The 14,644-nt window shown below is 35.2% G+C and overlaps 4 protein-coding genes across 6 annotated transcripts; 3 read left to right on the top strand and 1 right to left on the bottom strand.

The window, feature by feature from the left end:
- Positions 1-1,664: 1,664 nt before the first annotated feature.
- On the top strand, positions 1,665-2,507 carry LOC111495608 (protein TIFY 5A-like). Its single transcript, XM_023145717.1, has 2 exons — positions 1,665-1,977; positions 2,066-2,507. Exons 1-2 carry the CDS (start codon positions 1,850-1,852, stop codon positions 2,355-2,357), a joined length of 420 nt encoding a protein of 139 aa, XP_023001485.1. The 5' UTR covers positions 1,665-1,849; the 3' UTR covers positions 2,358-2,507.
- Positions 2,508-3,059: 552 nt separating this feature from the next.
- Positions 3,060-6,298, bottom strand: LOC111495573. 2 transcript variants are annotated; one of them, XM_023145673.1, is made up of 8 exons: positions 5,854-6,298; positions 5,600-5,644; positions 5,377-5,506; positions 4,710-4,779; positions 4,581-4,629; positions 4,051-4,148; positions 3,488-3,626; positions 3,060-3,325 (listed from the first exon to the last, which is right to left on the bottom strand). In XM_023145673.1, exons 1-8 carry the CDS (start codon positions 6,208-6,210, stop codon positions 3,179-3,181), a joined length of 1,035 nt encoding a protein of 344 aa, XP_023001441.1. In that variant the 5' UTR covers positions 6,211-6,298; the 3' UTR covers positions 3,060-3,178. The 2 variants fall into 2 exon arrangements, with proteins under 2 accessions (XP_023001441.1, XP_023001442.1); XM_023145674.1 differs by having other exon boundaries at positions 3,129-3,325; positions 4,710-4,773.
- Positions 6,299-7,496: 1,198 nt separating this feature from the next.
- Positions 7,497-8,249, top strand: LOC111495597. The gene is made up of 2 exons (XM_023145703.1): positions 7,497-7,824; positions 7,927-8,249. The coding sequence occupies exons 1-2, from the start codon at positions 7,518-7,520 to the stop codon at positions 8,187-8,189; spliced, it is 570 nt and encodes a 189-aa protein (XP_023001471.1). The 5' UTR covers positions 7,497-7,517; the 3' UTR covers positions 8,190-8,249.
- Positions 8,250-11,697: 3,448 nt separating this feature from the next.
- Positions 11,698-14,534, top strand: LOC111495580 (protease Do-like 5, chloroplastic). Of its 2 annotated transcripts, XM_023145681.1 has the most exons (8): positions 11,702-12,010; positions 12,115-12,267; positions 12,356-12,418; positions 12,526-12,615; positions 13,255-13,377; positions 13,647-13,734; positions 13,987-14,061; positions 14,281-14,534. In XM_023145681.1, the coding sequence occupies exons 1-8, from the start codon at positions 11,792-11,794 to the stop codon at positions 14,385-14,387; spliced, it is 918 nt and encodes a 305-aa protein (XP_023001449.1). In that variant the 5' UTR covers positions 11,702-11,791; the 3' UTR covers positions 14,388-14,534. The 2 variants fall into 2 exon arrangements, with proteins under 2 accessions (XP_023001450.1, XP_023001449.1); XM_023145682.1 differs by lacking the exon at positions 13,255-13,377 and having other exon boundaries at positions 11,698-12,010.
- The last annotated feature ends 110 nt before the right edge of the window (positions 14,535-14,644 follow it).

Raw genomic sequence — 14,644 nt, 5'->3', positions numbered from 1 at the left:
AAAAAAAAAAAAAAAAAAAAAAAAAAAAAAAAAAAAAAAAAAAAAAAAAAAAAAAAAAAAAAAAAAAAAAAAAAAAAAAAAAAAAAAAAAAAAAACATGTTAATAGAACTGGACAGGGAGGTGAGACTAGTTATTAAGTCAGAGAGACACCGACACCGACACCTAGCCTGTAAGCTGGTCTCCTTAAAAACTCATTACTTAATAAGAATTTGTTACGAAGAATATGTGGGGTTTGGAAGACTCAACTTAGCTGCGAACCAAATTAAGCAAGTGAAATTCAACTTATACAAGCGGCCTTGACCTAGCTTACTAAGCGTTGGTTCGAGACCAGCCAGTAACCTCAAGGGAAGTAGGGAAGAAAAAACAACGAGAAAAAAAATCCACTCGAACTATCTTTGCTACGAGGATTACTCCATGTAATCTCAGTTAGTTTGAGTGCGTCTCACGTCTCACCATTCTCTTGTTTCACTAAATAAGGAAAGTAAAACAAGAAAGGGATATAGAATATGAAGTGAACGGGTAGGTAAAGTAGGAATTTGGAGGAGTTGGGGATAGGGATGAGGATGAGGAATATAATTCTCGTCCCTAGCTCTGCTCATCTAACTGAGAAACATCTCTCATTCCATTTGGGTGGGTCCCACAGAACCTTTGGTTCGATATATTTATATCTTTTATTCGATGTTATTTGATATAATTTAGCTTAAAATAAAACATACAATAATATAAATATTAAAATGAAAATAATAATAATAATAAGAACAATTAAATGGTTGGAAATTAGAATTGTCCACCGCAAAAGATAAGACGGTTGGCTTTAGCTATCATTGTCAAATACGACTCCACTTTCCATTTTTTTTTACTTTTCAAACTTACCTTAATCATTTATTTTAAGTAACATCTTTTTACATTTTGATTAAGAGGTTAATTTTGGAATATTGAATAATCATAGTAAAAATTATCGAGTAACAGCTCAAACAAATTTTCATACTTTTATAAAAAAATGTTTTGTTCTCGTTTCCAACCGATATAAGATCTGATGGTATAACTTCAGATATGTTTGAGCAAACGATTTCAAAACTGTTTAAAAATAAAATAAAATTTTTTGCTCAAATGCTAGGAAACAGGAATAGAGATGGAAATAGAAAGAGCCTCGATGTCCTTATCTCGTCCCTTAGACATCTATATGTTTTGTTTGATGATTCAGAGTGATAATGAACATGATCGAATTAAATTAATTGAATTGTATCCACGTATTAAACATAATGACGTCACTAAAAGAAAAAGATTGATTAATTTACCTTTTTAAGTGACAAATTCAAATTCGAATATGATCACGATATTTAAAATAAAAATAAGCCGACAGTGACGGTGGGCTGAAAATATAATGCGTATTAATTAAAAATTAAAATAAAAAAATCACGTGACTCATAGAAAAAGATTAAAAAAAAAAAAATCAAACTTGACTTTTCTAAGTCTACCAACCACTAAAAAATGGAGAGAGGAGAGAGGAGAGAGAAAATGTTGCCGACTTAAAGCACGTGATTAAAATGGTAGAAAAATTTAAAAAAAAAAAAAAGAGAGAGAAATTTGGAGCTCCCAATCAATAACGGCGGATTGTTTTGGTCCTTAGGTTGGCGTCCATGTCGTAAACATTTCAAACGTGCGTTATTCTGCTTTTTCTTCTACACGCATACATATAAATAAACATTCATTCTTTGCCGGATTCTTCCATTTCTGTGTGCAAAATCTCATCTTTTTTTCCGATTGGAATTACCCACCGGCGGAATCTGATTCTTTTTCATCTGGGTCTCTCTGTTTCTCTCAATTCTTCTCCGATTGCTCTGTTTTAATGGTGGTTCTTCCCATTTCCATGGAGCAAAACTGCAACTTGGAGCTTCGTCTCTCTCCTTCTACGTCTTTCTCTGACCAAGATTCCGGCGACCGCCGCCGCCACCAGCCTCGTCTCCACCAATTCTTGTAGTTTCTGCTTCTTATCATCTTTGTTTCTCTTTAAATGTTTGTATGTCTGTGAAAGTGTATTGATTTTGGGTTGTTCTTATGGCAGGGATGATGAATCGAGCAAAAATTCTCAGCAGCAGATGACTATTTTCTACAATGGGAGAGTTTGTGTTGCGGATTTTACAGAGGATCAGGCTAGAGCTATAATAATGCTTGCAACAAGACATGTAGAGGAGCGATCGATTAATCGTTGCCGGAAATTGGAACGGTCGATGTCGCCGGAGCAGTGTAATGGTGAAGGTGGTTCTGGTTCTGGGCTGTCCATGAAGAGATCTTTGCAGAGGTTTTTACAGAAAAGGAAGAATCGGGTTCAATCTGCTTCGCCTTACAATCATTAGCCTTCCATTGCTCCACTTTCTTTCTTTTTATTGGTTTTTTCCCTTCAGATGATTGAATATGTAACGATGTTTAGAGATGTAATTTGTAGAGAACTTACTTTTTTGGAGTTTCTTTAATGAAAAATTTGAAAAAAAAAAAAAAAAAATCATTTTTTGATATCTGGGTTGTTTAGATCTGCCTTCAAACTCAAGATCTAGAACTTGTATGATCTGTATGATGCGTAGTACTATAAATTCTATGTGGAATATCCGATCTTGAGATTTGGTGAAGCTTTTGTAATATAGTGTGAGATCCCATGTTGGTTGGGAGGAGAACATAGCATTCTTTACAAGGGTGTGAAAACTCTTCTGAGTTCCAAAGGGAGGTGGACACGCTGGGAGGCCTCGAATGAGGTTGGATTGTGAGATTCCACATCGGTCCAGACACCGGGCAATGTGTCAATGAGGAAACTGAGCTCCAAAGGGGGTAGACATAAGACAGTGTGCCAAAAAGGACGCTGTCGGGGGTGGATTGTGAGATCCCACATCGATTGGGGAGAATAACAAAACATTCTTTATAAGGGTGTGGAAACCTCTCCATAACAGACGCGTTTTAAAAACCTTGAGAGAAAACTCGAAAGAAAAAGCGTAGAGAGAACAATATCGGCTAGTAGTAGACATAGACTGTTACACATAGCCTCTACATAATCAAGTTAGAGAATGGTTCAAGTACGGAGAAACTCACATATAAAATACCGATATTGAACAGATCCAAAAAGTTCGATACGATCTCGAAAGAGGAGAGGAGAATATAGATAACAAAATTGGAAGGTAGATGATGTTTATGATCCTAAGCAATTAAGCCATGTTAAGATAGCATCTGCACCTTTTTGCCAAGAACAATCCAACATCATGTCATGAGCAACTCCTTGTATACAGATTGGTGTCACACTGTAAAACCTGCCTGTTTCATTCAATCCTTCAGCATCCTACACAAGAACAAACAGCAGTGTTCATCCATTACAAAAGGAGCTCAAGTTTAAACAATTTGTTGCAGAACAATTTTGATTCCAGTTCTTAAAAACTATGCTTGAACAACACAAAATCATTCCTGGCCATGAAGATGAGTTAACATGAAAATAATTGAATACCACAATGAAATCATCACTTGCACCAAGCACTAGTACTTCCATGCATGATTTGGGCAGTGATGGTACTGGAAGGGATGCGTTCAGCTTCCTTAGATCAAATAATGGCATCCTTGAGCTTTCTTTCATCAACTCTTGATATCTGAAAAGGAGGTTTAGAGATTTTGAAGCAGATTATAGACTAACATTTAAACCATGGAATGCCAATACTTTGTCGTGCGTTCTAACTCGAGTAACGGTCCAAGCCCACTGCTACTAGATATTGTCCTCTTTGAGCTTTTTCTTTCGGGCTTCCCCTCAAAGTTTATAAAACGCGTCTGCTAGGGAGAGGTTTCCACATTCTTATAAATAATGATTCGTTCCTTTCTCCAACCGATGTGGAATCTCAGAAATGTTACATCACTCTTCTCCCCCTGGCGAATAAGGAATTCGTTGTTTTCTTACGATAATTCTATAACTTTTTCTTATCCAACTTAGCTATAGAATTTTCAATGCATTTATGGACTAGAAACCTAATGATGAACGCAACAACTAAATTAACTTGAGGTATTTCAAAGTATACGAACCGTGAAACAAGACGATCCTCCATTGTTGCAGAGAAAAATGTCTCCTTGCAAAGAGGAAGAGATGTTTGAAAAGCCTTTACTGCCAAACTGAGTGTCACCTACTCAAAGTGAAACAAGATAGCCATGAATCGCTAAAATATGTGGGAGAATTTAAAATTTAGTAAAAGTATGTCATGTTCGTTTGTAACCGTCTAAGCCCACAGCTAGCAGATATTGTCTGCTTTGGCCCTTATGTATTGCCGTTAGCCTCACGATTTTAAAACGCATTTGTTAGGGAGAGATTTCTACACCCTTATAAGGAAAGCTTCGTTCCCCTTTCCAACCGATGTGGGATCTCACATCGCTAATGCTATCAGTGGAATGCCTATATTGAACAGATTTGAGGTGGAGCAATAGAAGGCACTACCAAAGGCATAGTATGTGTCTACTTATGACATACCCAATGAACCAAGAACAGTCAATAGACTCATAAAAAAAGATGCAGAAGCCACCCAGCACTAATTATTATGTCTCAAATTCTGAGGAAGTACCTTAAAAGCAGCAATGGGTTTGGTAAAGAGATAGCGCTTTACGAGTCCACTGGAGAAGAGAAGAAAATACCGAGTTAGGTCGATTATGTTCATGAAGAAATGATTTTGAACTGAGCAGTATGGATGTACCTGTTGCCGGAAGGAGGTACAGAACAGACAAGAACAGCTCCAGTAAGCCTTGGGAACAATCTTTCTGTATCAAGATCATGCATTATGTATGAAATCATATATGTATAAAATAATTGAGCCTTGACAATTGCAAGTGGTAATGGATTCGTAGTATAAGATATGAAATCACGGTAAGAAATTGTAACCGTCCAAGCCCACCGTTAATAGGTATTGTCTTCTTTGGGCTTTCCCTTCCGAGCTTCCCCTCAAAGTTTTTAAAACGCGTTTGCGAAGGAGAGGTTTTCACACCTTACAAAGAAGGTTTCATTTCTCTCCCCAACCAATGTAGAATCTCACAATCTACCCCCCTTTGAGACGCTGACACTCGTTCCCCTCTCCAATCGATGTGAGATCCACAATCCACCCTCTTTCGGAGCCCAACTCCCTTGCTGGCACACCACTAAGCAGATATTGTCCTCTTTGGGCTTTCCCTTTCGAGCATCCTCTCAAGGTTTTTAAAATGCGTCTGCTAAGGAGAGGTCTACACCTTATAAAAAATGCTTTGTTCCCCTCTCGAATCGATGTGGGATCTCACTCGTTGCATAAAACCATATAATCTAAACTAATTCAATTAGGAATTAGAACTTGCTTCATTTTTGTCAAGAAAAGATCGATGAAAACGAGCTACCTGAAAAATCATCATATTTGCTGTTTGCTATGTAATATTGTACAATAAGACCTCCAAATGAGTGCCCAAGCAACACTGGTGGTATACTAAAACTTGTATGAATGAAGTCAGCAATATCACTCGCATGTGTCTACTACAAAATTTGGAATGAGGAAGAAATAAGAACACCACCAATACATCCAAAAAACAGAGAAACTTTCAGGTAGATAGATAGCTAACTTACCTGGAGAGTACCAGCCACCGATGCAGATGGTGCATCACTTTCACCCTGATTGGATGTAAACAGTTCAGCAGTCTTTTTATAGCTCACAACAGCAATTTTATGCACATTAAGATGCAATTTATACATAGAATCAACAATTAGGCATGAACTGAGATAGCCATCCAAATCCCAATTCTTAGGAATGCTAATCAAATCCCTAAATATCTCAAAATTCTAGCATTTTGGCAAAAAGAATGGAATCGAGGGAAACCCACCTGACCCAACAAGCTGATGGCATAGCAATCGAACCCAGAAGCCGAAAAGAATGGCAGCCAGTGTTCTGCCCAAGACCAAGCAGCGTGGTAGCTTCCATGGACAAAGAGCAGAGGTGGGCGTTCCACATTTGCAGCCCTTGATTCGGCCGATTTCGCGGAACCCTTTTGCACAATCACCTCCATTTGAAGACCAGAGGGGAGTTCATGGAAAATGCGGTTCTGTTCATCCTTCAGCTTGAAGGGTCCTCGCATTTTATGGGGTCTAAGGAGCTGGGCATTTGGCCTGAAGGTGGGTTTTGGAGTAGGAATTTTGGGTCGAAGGAGGGAGATGGGATGGATAGAGGCAAGAACAGCCATGAATTCCAAAATTTAGTTCCTTCAGGTCATCTACAGTTCTACCTTCCACTTTGCCTTGCGCAATTGCAATTTGGATCTTAAAATAAAAGAGCTTCTTTTTTTGGGAGATAATGATAAATTGTGCATTTCCAAACTAATAATTCTTTTACGGATAAACAGTTCTTATGTTGTAATAAAATTGAGACTCATACGGTATTTATATGATTTGAACATTTTTTGAAAATAAAAATTTCGGATCCATTTTGATAAGTTTATTAATCGCCTCAACCTGATTATCCCAAAAATAGAGTTACAATCTAACCTAAGTTTGTTATGAATATGATTTATGAACGACGCTTGATATTTGAATTTTATGAGATTTTAAGTTATTAATGTAATATATGTATTATAAACAAGTAAGATTTTTTTAAATAGCTAAAAAAGAAACAACAATGGAACAACCCAAAAGAGGTCAGGTTGCCATTTTTGTAGTCGGATCAACTTGATCCATCTAAAAATAGAGTTACAATCCAACCGACTATTTTTAAGATTACTACAAGAAAATTTTAATTTTAATTTTGTAATTTGTAAATATTTTTGATATTTGAGATTTAATAACTTAAAAAAAGAAATAACAACCCAAATCAAGTCGGTTGAAAAAATAATAATTAAATTAAATTAATTCTTTTAGATTTTTTAAAATTAAAGGGTTATTTTCTAGGTCAAAATTACTCTCTTACTAAAAAAAATCAATTTATATATTTAATTATTTAATTGGGATCTTTTTATTATATTCACAAGTTTAAATAGGATACAACTTACGAAATAAAAATATAAACTAATTAAATCTCGATAATAAAATAAAATTAAAAAATATTCTATAACTAATATATTCTCTAAACATAAACTAATTACGAATATATTGACGAATTTAAACTACACTGAATTTTGATATTTATTAAACTTTGTTTGAACTATATATATATATATATATAAAAAATATGTCGGACACGTGGCACAGGGATGTGAATTCTCACCAATTTGAATTGTCCACTTGTGTAAGGCTATAATATAAAGTAATCTCAAAAAGCATTACTTAATCGTGTGTCGTAAATTTTTGTAGAGTTGGTTCAGATGGTCGAGACCATTTATTTAAATTTAAATTTTTATTTTTATTTTTAATAAAAATAAAATGCTATTAAAAATTAACTTTTAAACGAATAATGGAAGAAAAAAAAGGGGTAACCCACACTATAAAAAGGAGTGTTCTGCAAATTAAAACTACCATCAACTAATTTTCAAAAGCCTCTCTGTTTGTTCTTGTTCCAATGGCCATGAAACCCAGAAGCAAGTGCCTCCATTTATACGCAGAGGAAGCTCTCTGTTTCTCCGCCTTCCTTCTCTCCCTCTTCATTTACTTCTCTGCTTTCAATCTCTCTCTCTCCACTCTCTTCCGCCACCCCAATTTCTGGTTTTGCCTCTCCAACACTCTCGTTGTCATCATCGCCGCCCATTCCCGCGCTTTCTCTCCGCCGCCCACCTTCAACGCCGTAATCATCCCAACCCCACCACCAAATAACTTCAGTTCCGGCAACCCAACTGAAAATCAAGAACAACAAATCCCACTTCCCACTGGTATTGACACATTTTTATTTTCACTCTTCTTATTTTAATCTTTTAAATCGTTGTTCCAGATTTTTAGACATGTTTTGAGCTAATTTGGGTTAGTTATTTCAGAAATTTTGATTCCTCTCGAACTTAATAATTCGAGAAAATCTTACGATCGAAGCAAGTCGGAGAAAGCGATGAGAAGAGTTGCTAAGGAGACGAAGATTGCGATGAGGAGATCGAAGACGATGACGAGAAATGAGGAAGAAGAGAGGAAGAATGAGTTAGCAGAGATGTCAAATGAAGAACTTAACAAAAGAGTTGAAGAGTTTATTGAAAGATTCAATAGACAGATAAGACTTCAAGCAATTGGAGATAGCAATGAGGTGTAGAAGGAGCTATGGATCAATATTATGTCTGTTTCGTGTATTATTGTAATATCAACTCGAATATAATTCAACTAGTTAATATTTTGTTTTTTAAATTATTAGCCTTATAATGTTATTTTCTTCATTTCTCTACATCTTACTTTCAAAATTCTCTGTCTTTTAAAACCTTCTTTTTAAAGTGAGGGCAGAGGCTTGAATATACGTCGTCAGGTCAAAGGCGGTACGATTTCGAATTGACTAACTCACTCGATGATGAGAATGAGTACCGCACAATTACGTTATATTAAAAATAGAATTTTATGTTATATTAAAAAGAATACTTGTTATAAAAATGAATTTATTAATGTATGAAAAATTTTTAATAAAGAAATTAATAGTAAATGACCACATACCAATAAGCTTTTATTGATTTGATTGTAATTTGATTATATTAAATGATACATATAATTACAAGAATTACACGTGGAACTATTTCCCATTTAATCAATCTTAATCATTTTTTTCTTTCTTTAATGGAACTTAAAGTGATGATTAATATCTTATTAAACTTTGTTTTTTTGTTTAATAATGGCTTTTGGGATCCCCAATCATCTAAGCTATGTTATTTTAAGATTTTTTTTTTTTTTTTAGACTTGGATCGATCTTAATTACGAGCAGTCTTAAGACGTGATGCAGAGTCGAGCTTTCTGCAATGGAAGCAATAAAAATAATTGATCTAGCTCGTTCAAGAACGAGAGAGATAATAGGTTTGGAACTGAAGGAGATACAACTGATTGTCAAATATTTCTACTTGAGTTATACATGCTCTCAATGTCATCGTGCTCTCTTATTGCAACAACCCAAACCCACCAATACTAAATATTGTCCGTTTTGGCTCGTTGTGTATTATCGTCAGCCTCACGATTTTAAAACATATCTACTGAGTATAGACTCTACCGTGTAACTCTAAAAGACACGTTTTAAAACCTTGAGAGAAAACCCAAAACAGATAGTCGAACAGTATTTGCTAGTCGTAGGCTTGAGCTGTTACACTTATTGCTTGCTAGTAACTTAGGTTTCCAAGAATGGGGTGGAGGCTAAAATATAGGTCTTTTGTGCCACCAAAAACCCGAGTTTTAGCAAGTTGACTTACTTGAGAGCGAGAGTAGTTGTCGCACAATCGCATCACAAGTTTTGAAAAAGTATGATTATATAATAGTTCATGCCCACAGCTAGTAGATATTGTTCGTTTTGGCCCGTTACATATGGTCGTCAGTCTCATTTCCCACCCTTATACAGAATGATTTGTTCCCTTCCCCAACTAATTTGAGATTTCACAATCCACCATCCCTTGGAGGCCCAACGTCCTTGCGGGCACATCGCCCCGACATCTGGCTCTCTAATACCATTTGTAACAGTCTAAGCCCACTGCTAATAAACATTGTCCACCTTGACCCGTTACGTATCGCTATCAGTATCACGATTTTAAAACAGGTCTACTATGGAGAGATTTCTAGATCTTTCCCCTCTCCAAATTATGAGAGTAATCTTTATAAAAAGATGCGTGTTTCAAAATTGTTCGAAACTTCAATGAAATTTCGACACGGTGTATTCTAATATCATAAAGTCAATGGAGTTCGGGATTGTTTCGGAATAAGATAAATTATTTTTATGTGTACTTGAAAATACATTCCAATAAGAAAAAGGAAAAAAAGGTGTTGAATCTTTAATTTGGTGGGTGGGAAAAGAAGTGTAAGTTTATTGTGCCACGTAGCTGCTTTAATTGCAAAGGAAAAGATTGTGGAGGGCCATAAAGAAAAGCCTTCACACCACGAATTAAAAGGTAAAATTAACAAAAAAAATAAACCCCCAAGTAACCCAATATTTTGACACCTTTGCATTTCATATTATAAACATTTGTAACAAATAAAGTCATAATCACCAAACATTACTATTTACGCCTTTCATTTCAATTCTTTTAATATATAAATGCCCTACCTTTCCGACGAAGAAATGACCAATCTGATATATAGTTCGATAAATAAAGCCATGAATTACCATTTTAAAGGTCGATGATTCGGAACTCAAATTTATAGATAGAAATAGAATTTGACCCTGTTACCCGAAAAGCTAACCTATGACCTGTGAAGAAAGAGTTTGGAGTTGGGTCTTAATTTTTTTTACAAAGATAAAAAAATAAAAAATAAAAGTAGTCCTGAGATCCACATTGATTGGAGATATGAACAAAATATTCCTAATATGAATCAAGAGACGTCAATCATACAATATACTTCAATGAACATGTGAAGAAAATATTGTTGAAATTATCAAAAGATATTTCAATTCATGCCACGTTAAAGAAGAATGAAGATTCATATTATAAATTTTAGGTGGATTACAATTTAGAGTTATTGTATTTCATTAATGTATTTTAAGACTTTTTATTTACCGGTTACTGGTACGTTAATGGTTAATAATTTCACGTTAAAGAAGAATGAAGATTCATATTATAAATTTTAGGTGGATTACAATTTAGAGTTATTGTATTTCATTAATGTATTTTAAGACTTTTTATTTACCGGTTACTGGTACGTTAATGGTTAATAATTTCACGTTAAAGAAGAATGAAGATTCATATTATAAATTTTAGGTGGATTACAATTTAGAGTTATTGTATTTCATTAATGTATTTTAAGACTTTTTATTTACCGGTTACTGGTACGTTAATGGTTAATAATTTCACGTTAAAGAAGAATGAAGATTCATATTATAAATTTTAGGTGGATTACAATTTAGAGTTATTGTATTTCATTAATGTATTTTAAGACTTTTTATTTACCGGTTACTGGTACGTTAATGGTTAATAATTTCATTTTGAGGCTATATAAAGTGTATGTTTTATTTGTAAGAAGACTTGGAAAATGTAGTAAAAAAAACCTTTGTGTTTTTTCAGTCAATGACTAAGTTTATTTGCAATTCTATGTAGTTTAGGTTGCATGTAGAATCATTCAAGCTCGACATGATCATTCTTGCTTGTGGAGTGATTCGAATCTCAAACAAGTGTTCCTTGCGTTGAGATATTTGATCAATAAGAATCATTCAAGCTCGACATGATCAATTTTGTTTGTAGAGTGATTCGAATCTCAATCAATGTTCTTGCCTTAAGATATTCAATTAACAAGGTAATCCGAATCTTACTCACATTGTAGTGATTTCCACCTATCAATTCTTTATTAAGGTGTGGATACCTGTTCCTAATAAACATATTTTAAAAATGATTAACGACGATATGTAATGAGTTAAAACGGATATTCTGTAAGAACGGTAGACTTGAGCTGTTACATAGTCTCTAGCTTATTCATCGAGTTTGACATACTATCTTTTAGATTGTTATATATAAATGTGACACCCGAGTAAAGGAGTAGTACATAAATTTATTTCAAAATCAAAGTAAAGCTATGATAATTAATAAATACTTTAAAAAATTAATAGTTGTATGAAAAATAAAATTTAATACGATGTTTTTTTTTTTCGCTTGAAAAAATCCATGGAAGATAATTGTATTTCTAAAAAAACAACGATAAGATTGCTCAGTTGAAGATTCATTGGAAGAAAAGTGGAAATCCATGGCGTTGGGCTCGCTGGGAATTCGTCTTCTTCCAGTTTCATCTCCCCCTAATTCGTCGGAAATTTCCTTACCCTTCAGTTCGCGAAGAGCCATAGTGTTTGCCCCGACTGTTTTAATGGCTTCCCTGCTCGCTTTCCCTGTTCCCAGTTTTGCCGCTCTTCTCCAACTGCAAGACGAGGTTCCACAAGAAGAAGATAGAATCGTTGGCCTTTTCCAGGTCCCTTCTCATAATCTTAGATAATAACTCTAGAATTCTTCTGTTTCCATTGAAATTAGGTCTTCTTCATCTGTTTTGTTCTGTTGGTTCTGATTGCAATGTAGGAAACTTCACCGTCGGTTGTTTGTATAAAGAATCTTGAAATTGCTAAAAAACCCCAAAACCCTTCTGAAGAGGCCATGCTTATTGAGGATGATGAGAACGCCAAGGTCAAAGGGACTGGTTCGGGGTTTATTTGGGATAAATTTGGCCATATCGTAAGCTCTTCTCTTCTTTGATTCTTTACATTTCCTCTAGCGCCCTGCTGCTGCAAATTTTGAGCTGAAGAATGTATGCTTGTGACAGGTTACTAATTACCATGTCGTTTCTGCATTGGCTACTGATAATAGTGGATTACAGCGTTGTAAGGTTTTGTTCGTTAGTTTCTGTGTTTTGGATTGTTAAGCATTCTTAGTGGCTGATAGACATGCTAGCAGTCTCTAGTCTTGGTTTCTCAGTTTTGTTTGCTTCTGTAGGTAAATTTGGTCGATGTTAAAGGAAATGGAATCTCTAGAGATGCAAAGATTGTAGGATTTGATCCAGAGTATGATCTAGCTGTTCTTAAGGTATTGAATCAAGCTTGCTTGTATTTATCGATGGTGCTAATTTAGCTCTAGATTTGTGTATAGAGCATTCTTAGCTTCATCTCCTAGAAGCAAATATATGGATATGAGACACAAATACAAAAATTTAAGGCACAGACATGGAAAGAACACATTGATTACAATACAAACTTTTACTAGAAGGAAATTCAAAATCAACAAGTTTATTATGCATTTTATATGCATTAAAAAATGAGTTTTATGTATCAGTGAGATGGAGAACGGAGCATTCCATATAAGAGTGTGGAAACTTCTACCTAGTGGACGCGTTTTAAAACTTTGAGAGGAAGCTCTAAAGGGAAAGCCCAAAAAAAACAATATCGGTTATCGGTGGGCTTGGGCTTGGGTGGTTACATTTTCGTCCTACATATTATGCCTATTTAGTGCTCATCAAATATTTAATACATGTCTCACAAATGATACTCCTATATCGACTTTGTATAACTAGTGTCAAACACATAAAGTATGTGCTAACAAGTATTCTATATGTGTCCAATAAGTGTGTCCAAGTGTTTGGAACGTGGAAACACTACCCAAACTAAAATGTTTGTGCTTCTTAGAAACCATGATCGGCTGATTCTGAAGTTTCCATGTAACATCCAGGTGGAACTTCAAGGACATGAACTAAAGCCCATAGTCTTTGGTACCTCTCGAAGTTTACGTGTTGGTCAGAGCTGCTATGCCATTGGCAACCCTTTTGGTTATGAGAAGACACTCACAGCAGGAGTAAGGCATCAAGGATGTTACTTCCTCCATTTAATATAGGGAAACCCACTTTGAGTTTTCCATTCCAAAGCTAAAACTAATACTTCTCTCTCTATAATGAACATATTAATCATAGAAGTTTATAATATCTCAGATCTCACACGCATTTATGCTTTCTTCAAGTGTCATATCAAGTTTCGTACTGGTGTTCTTTACCAAGTACCACAGAGTCATATAGCAGATTAACTAAATAATTAAGAACCGTAAATCATTCAGGGTTTGGATAGCAGGTGATCAGCGGACTGGGTAGAGAAATTCCATCCCCAAATGGAAGGGCCATCAGGGGAGCTATTCAGACAGATGCTGCTATTAGTGCAGGTTCATGGTTCAACTTCCTGAAATAAGATTTTTCCATTTCAAACACTGTTCTGTTATCTTTTCATGCTCTTTCTTCTCCCTTTTCAAAGCTATTCTCCTTTCATCACTCATATTATAAGTGTTTATTGATTCCACTGATCTTGAATCTTGAAACTATCGAACAGTTCAATTCCCAGCTTATCTTGTTCTTTCTATTTGGTCTCTGGTTTATGCTGCCCAAGTCATCCATTATAATGCATAGAAGTTTTACAGGGAATTCAGGGGGGCCATTAGTTGACTTATACGGCCATGTAATTGGAGTCAACACAGCAACTTTCACTCGCAAAGGTGAAGGATCTTAACTTCTTCATCTGCCTTAGTTTGTCAGTGGAAATATGAATGCATAATTTCTTTGCCTTAGTAAGTATCAAAGCTAGTTCAACTTTTTCTAGCCACTTGAAAGAACAGTCTTCACAATAGTAAAGAAAGAAAGAACGAATAAATAATGATATTTTTTGTGCTTGTGAAGTTCTAAGTTGCGGTTTCATGTTTGGTTATTCCCTACAGGAACTGGAATGTCTTCTGGTGTTAATTTTGCAATACCAATAGACACAGTTGTACGGACTGTCCCATATCTTATTGTATATGGAACACCTTACAGTGAGAGATTTTGAACGAGTTTTACCATCTTAAGGGAACACAGCAGTCATTCAAGCAGAACCAACTCCTCTTCAAGACGATAGAACACACTGTAAATGAATTTGCTTTCTCTAGTGTATTATCCATATGCATTTCAAGATCTTGGTCTGAGCATTATTCTTCCTTCTCTCTGTTGGGTAATTCTATTATTTAAGCTACGATTGATGAAATGCAACGGGAAGAGTTTGGCGATTGTGTGTTTGTTTAAATGTCTACATTAAGCTTTTAACGT

Source organism: Cucurbita maxima, unplaced genomic scaffold (genome assembly GCF_002738345.1).
Source record: "Cucurbita maxima cultivar Rimu unplaced genomic scaffold, Cmax_1.0 Cma_Scf00021, whole genome shotgun sequence".
Classification (NCBI taxonomy): domain Eukaryota; kingdom Viridiplantae; phylum Streptophyta; class Magnoliopsida; order Cucurbitales; family Cucurbitaceae; genus Cucurbita; species Cucurbita maxima.
This window is presented reverse-complemented; position numbering and strand designations above follow the sequence as displayed.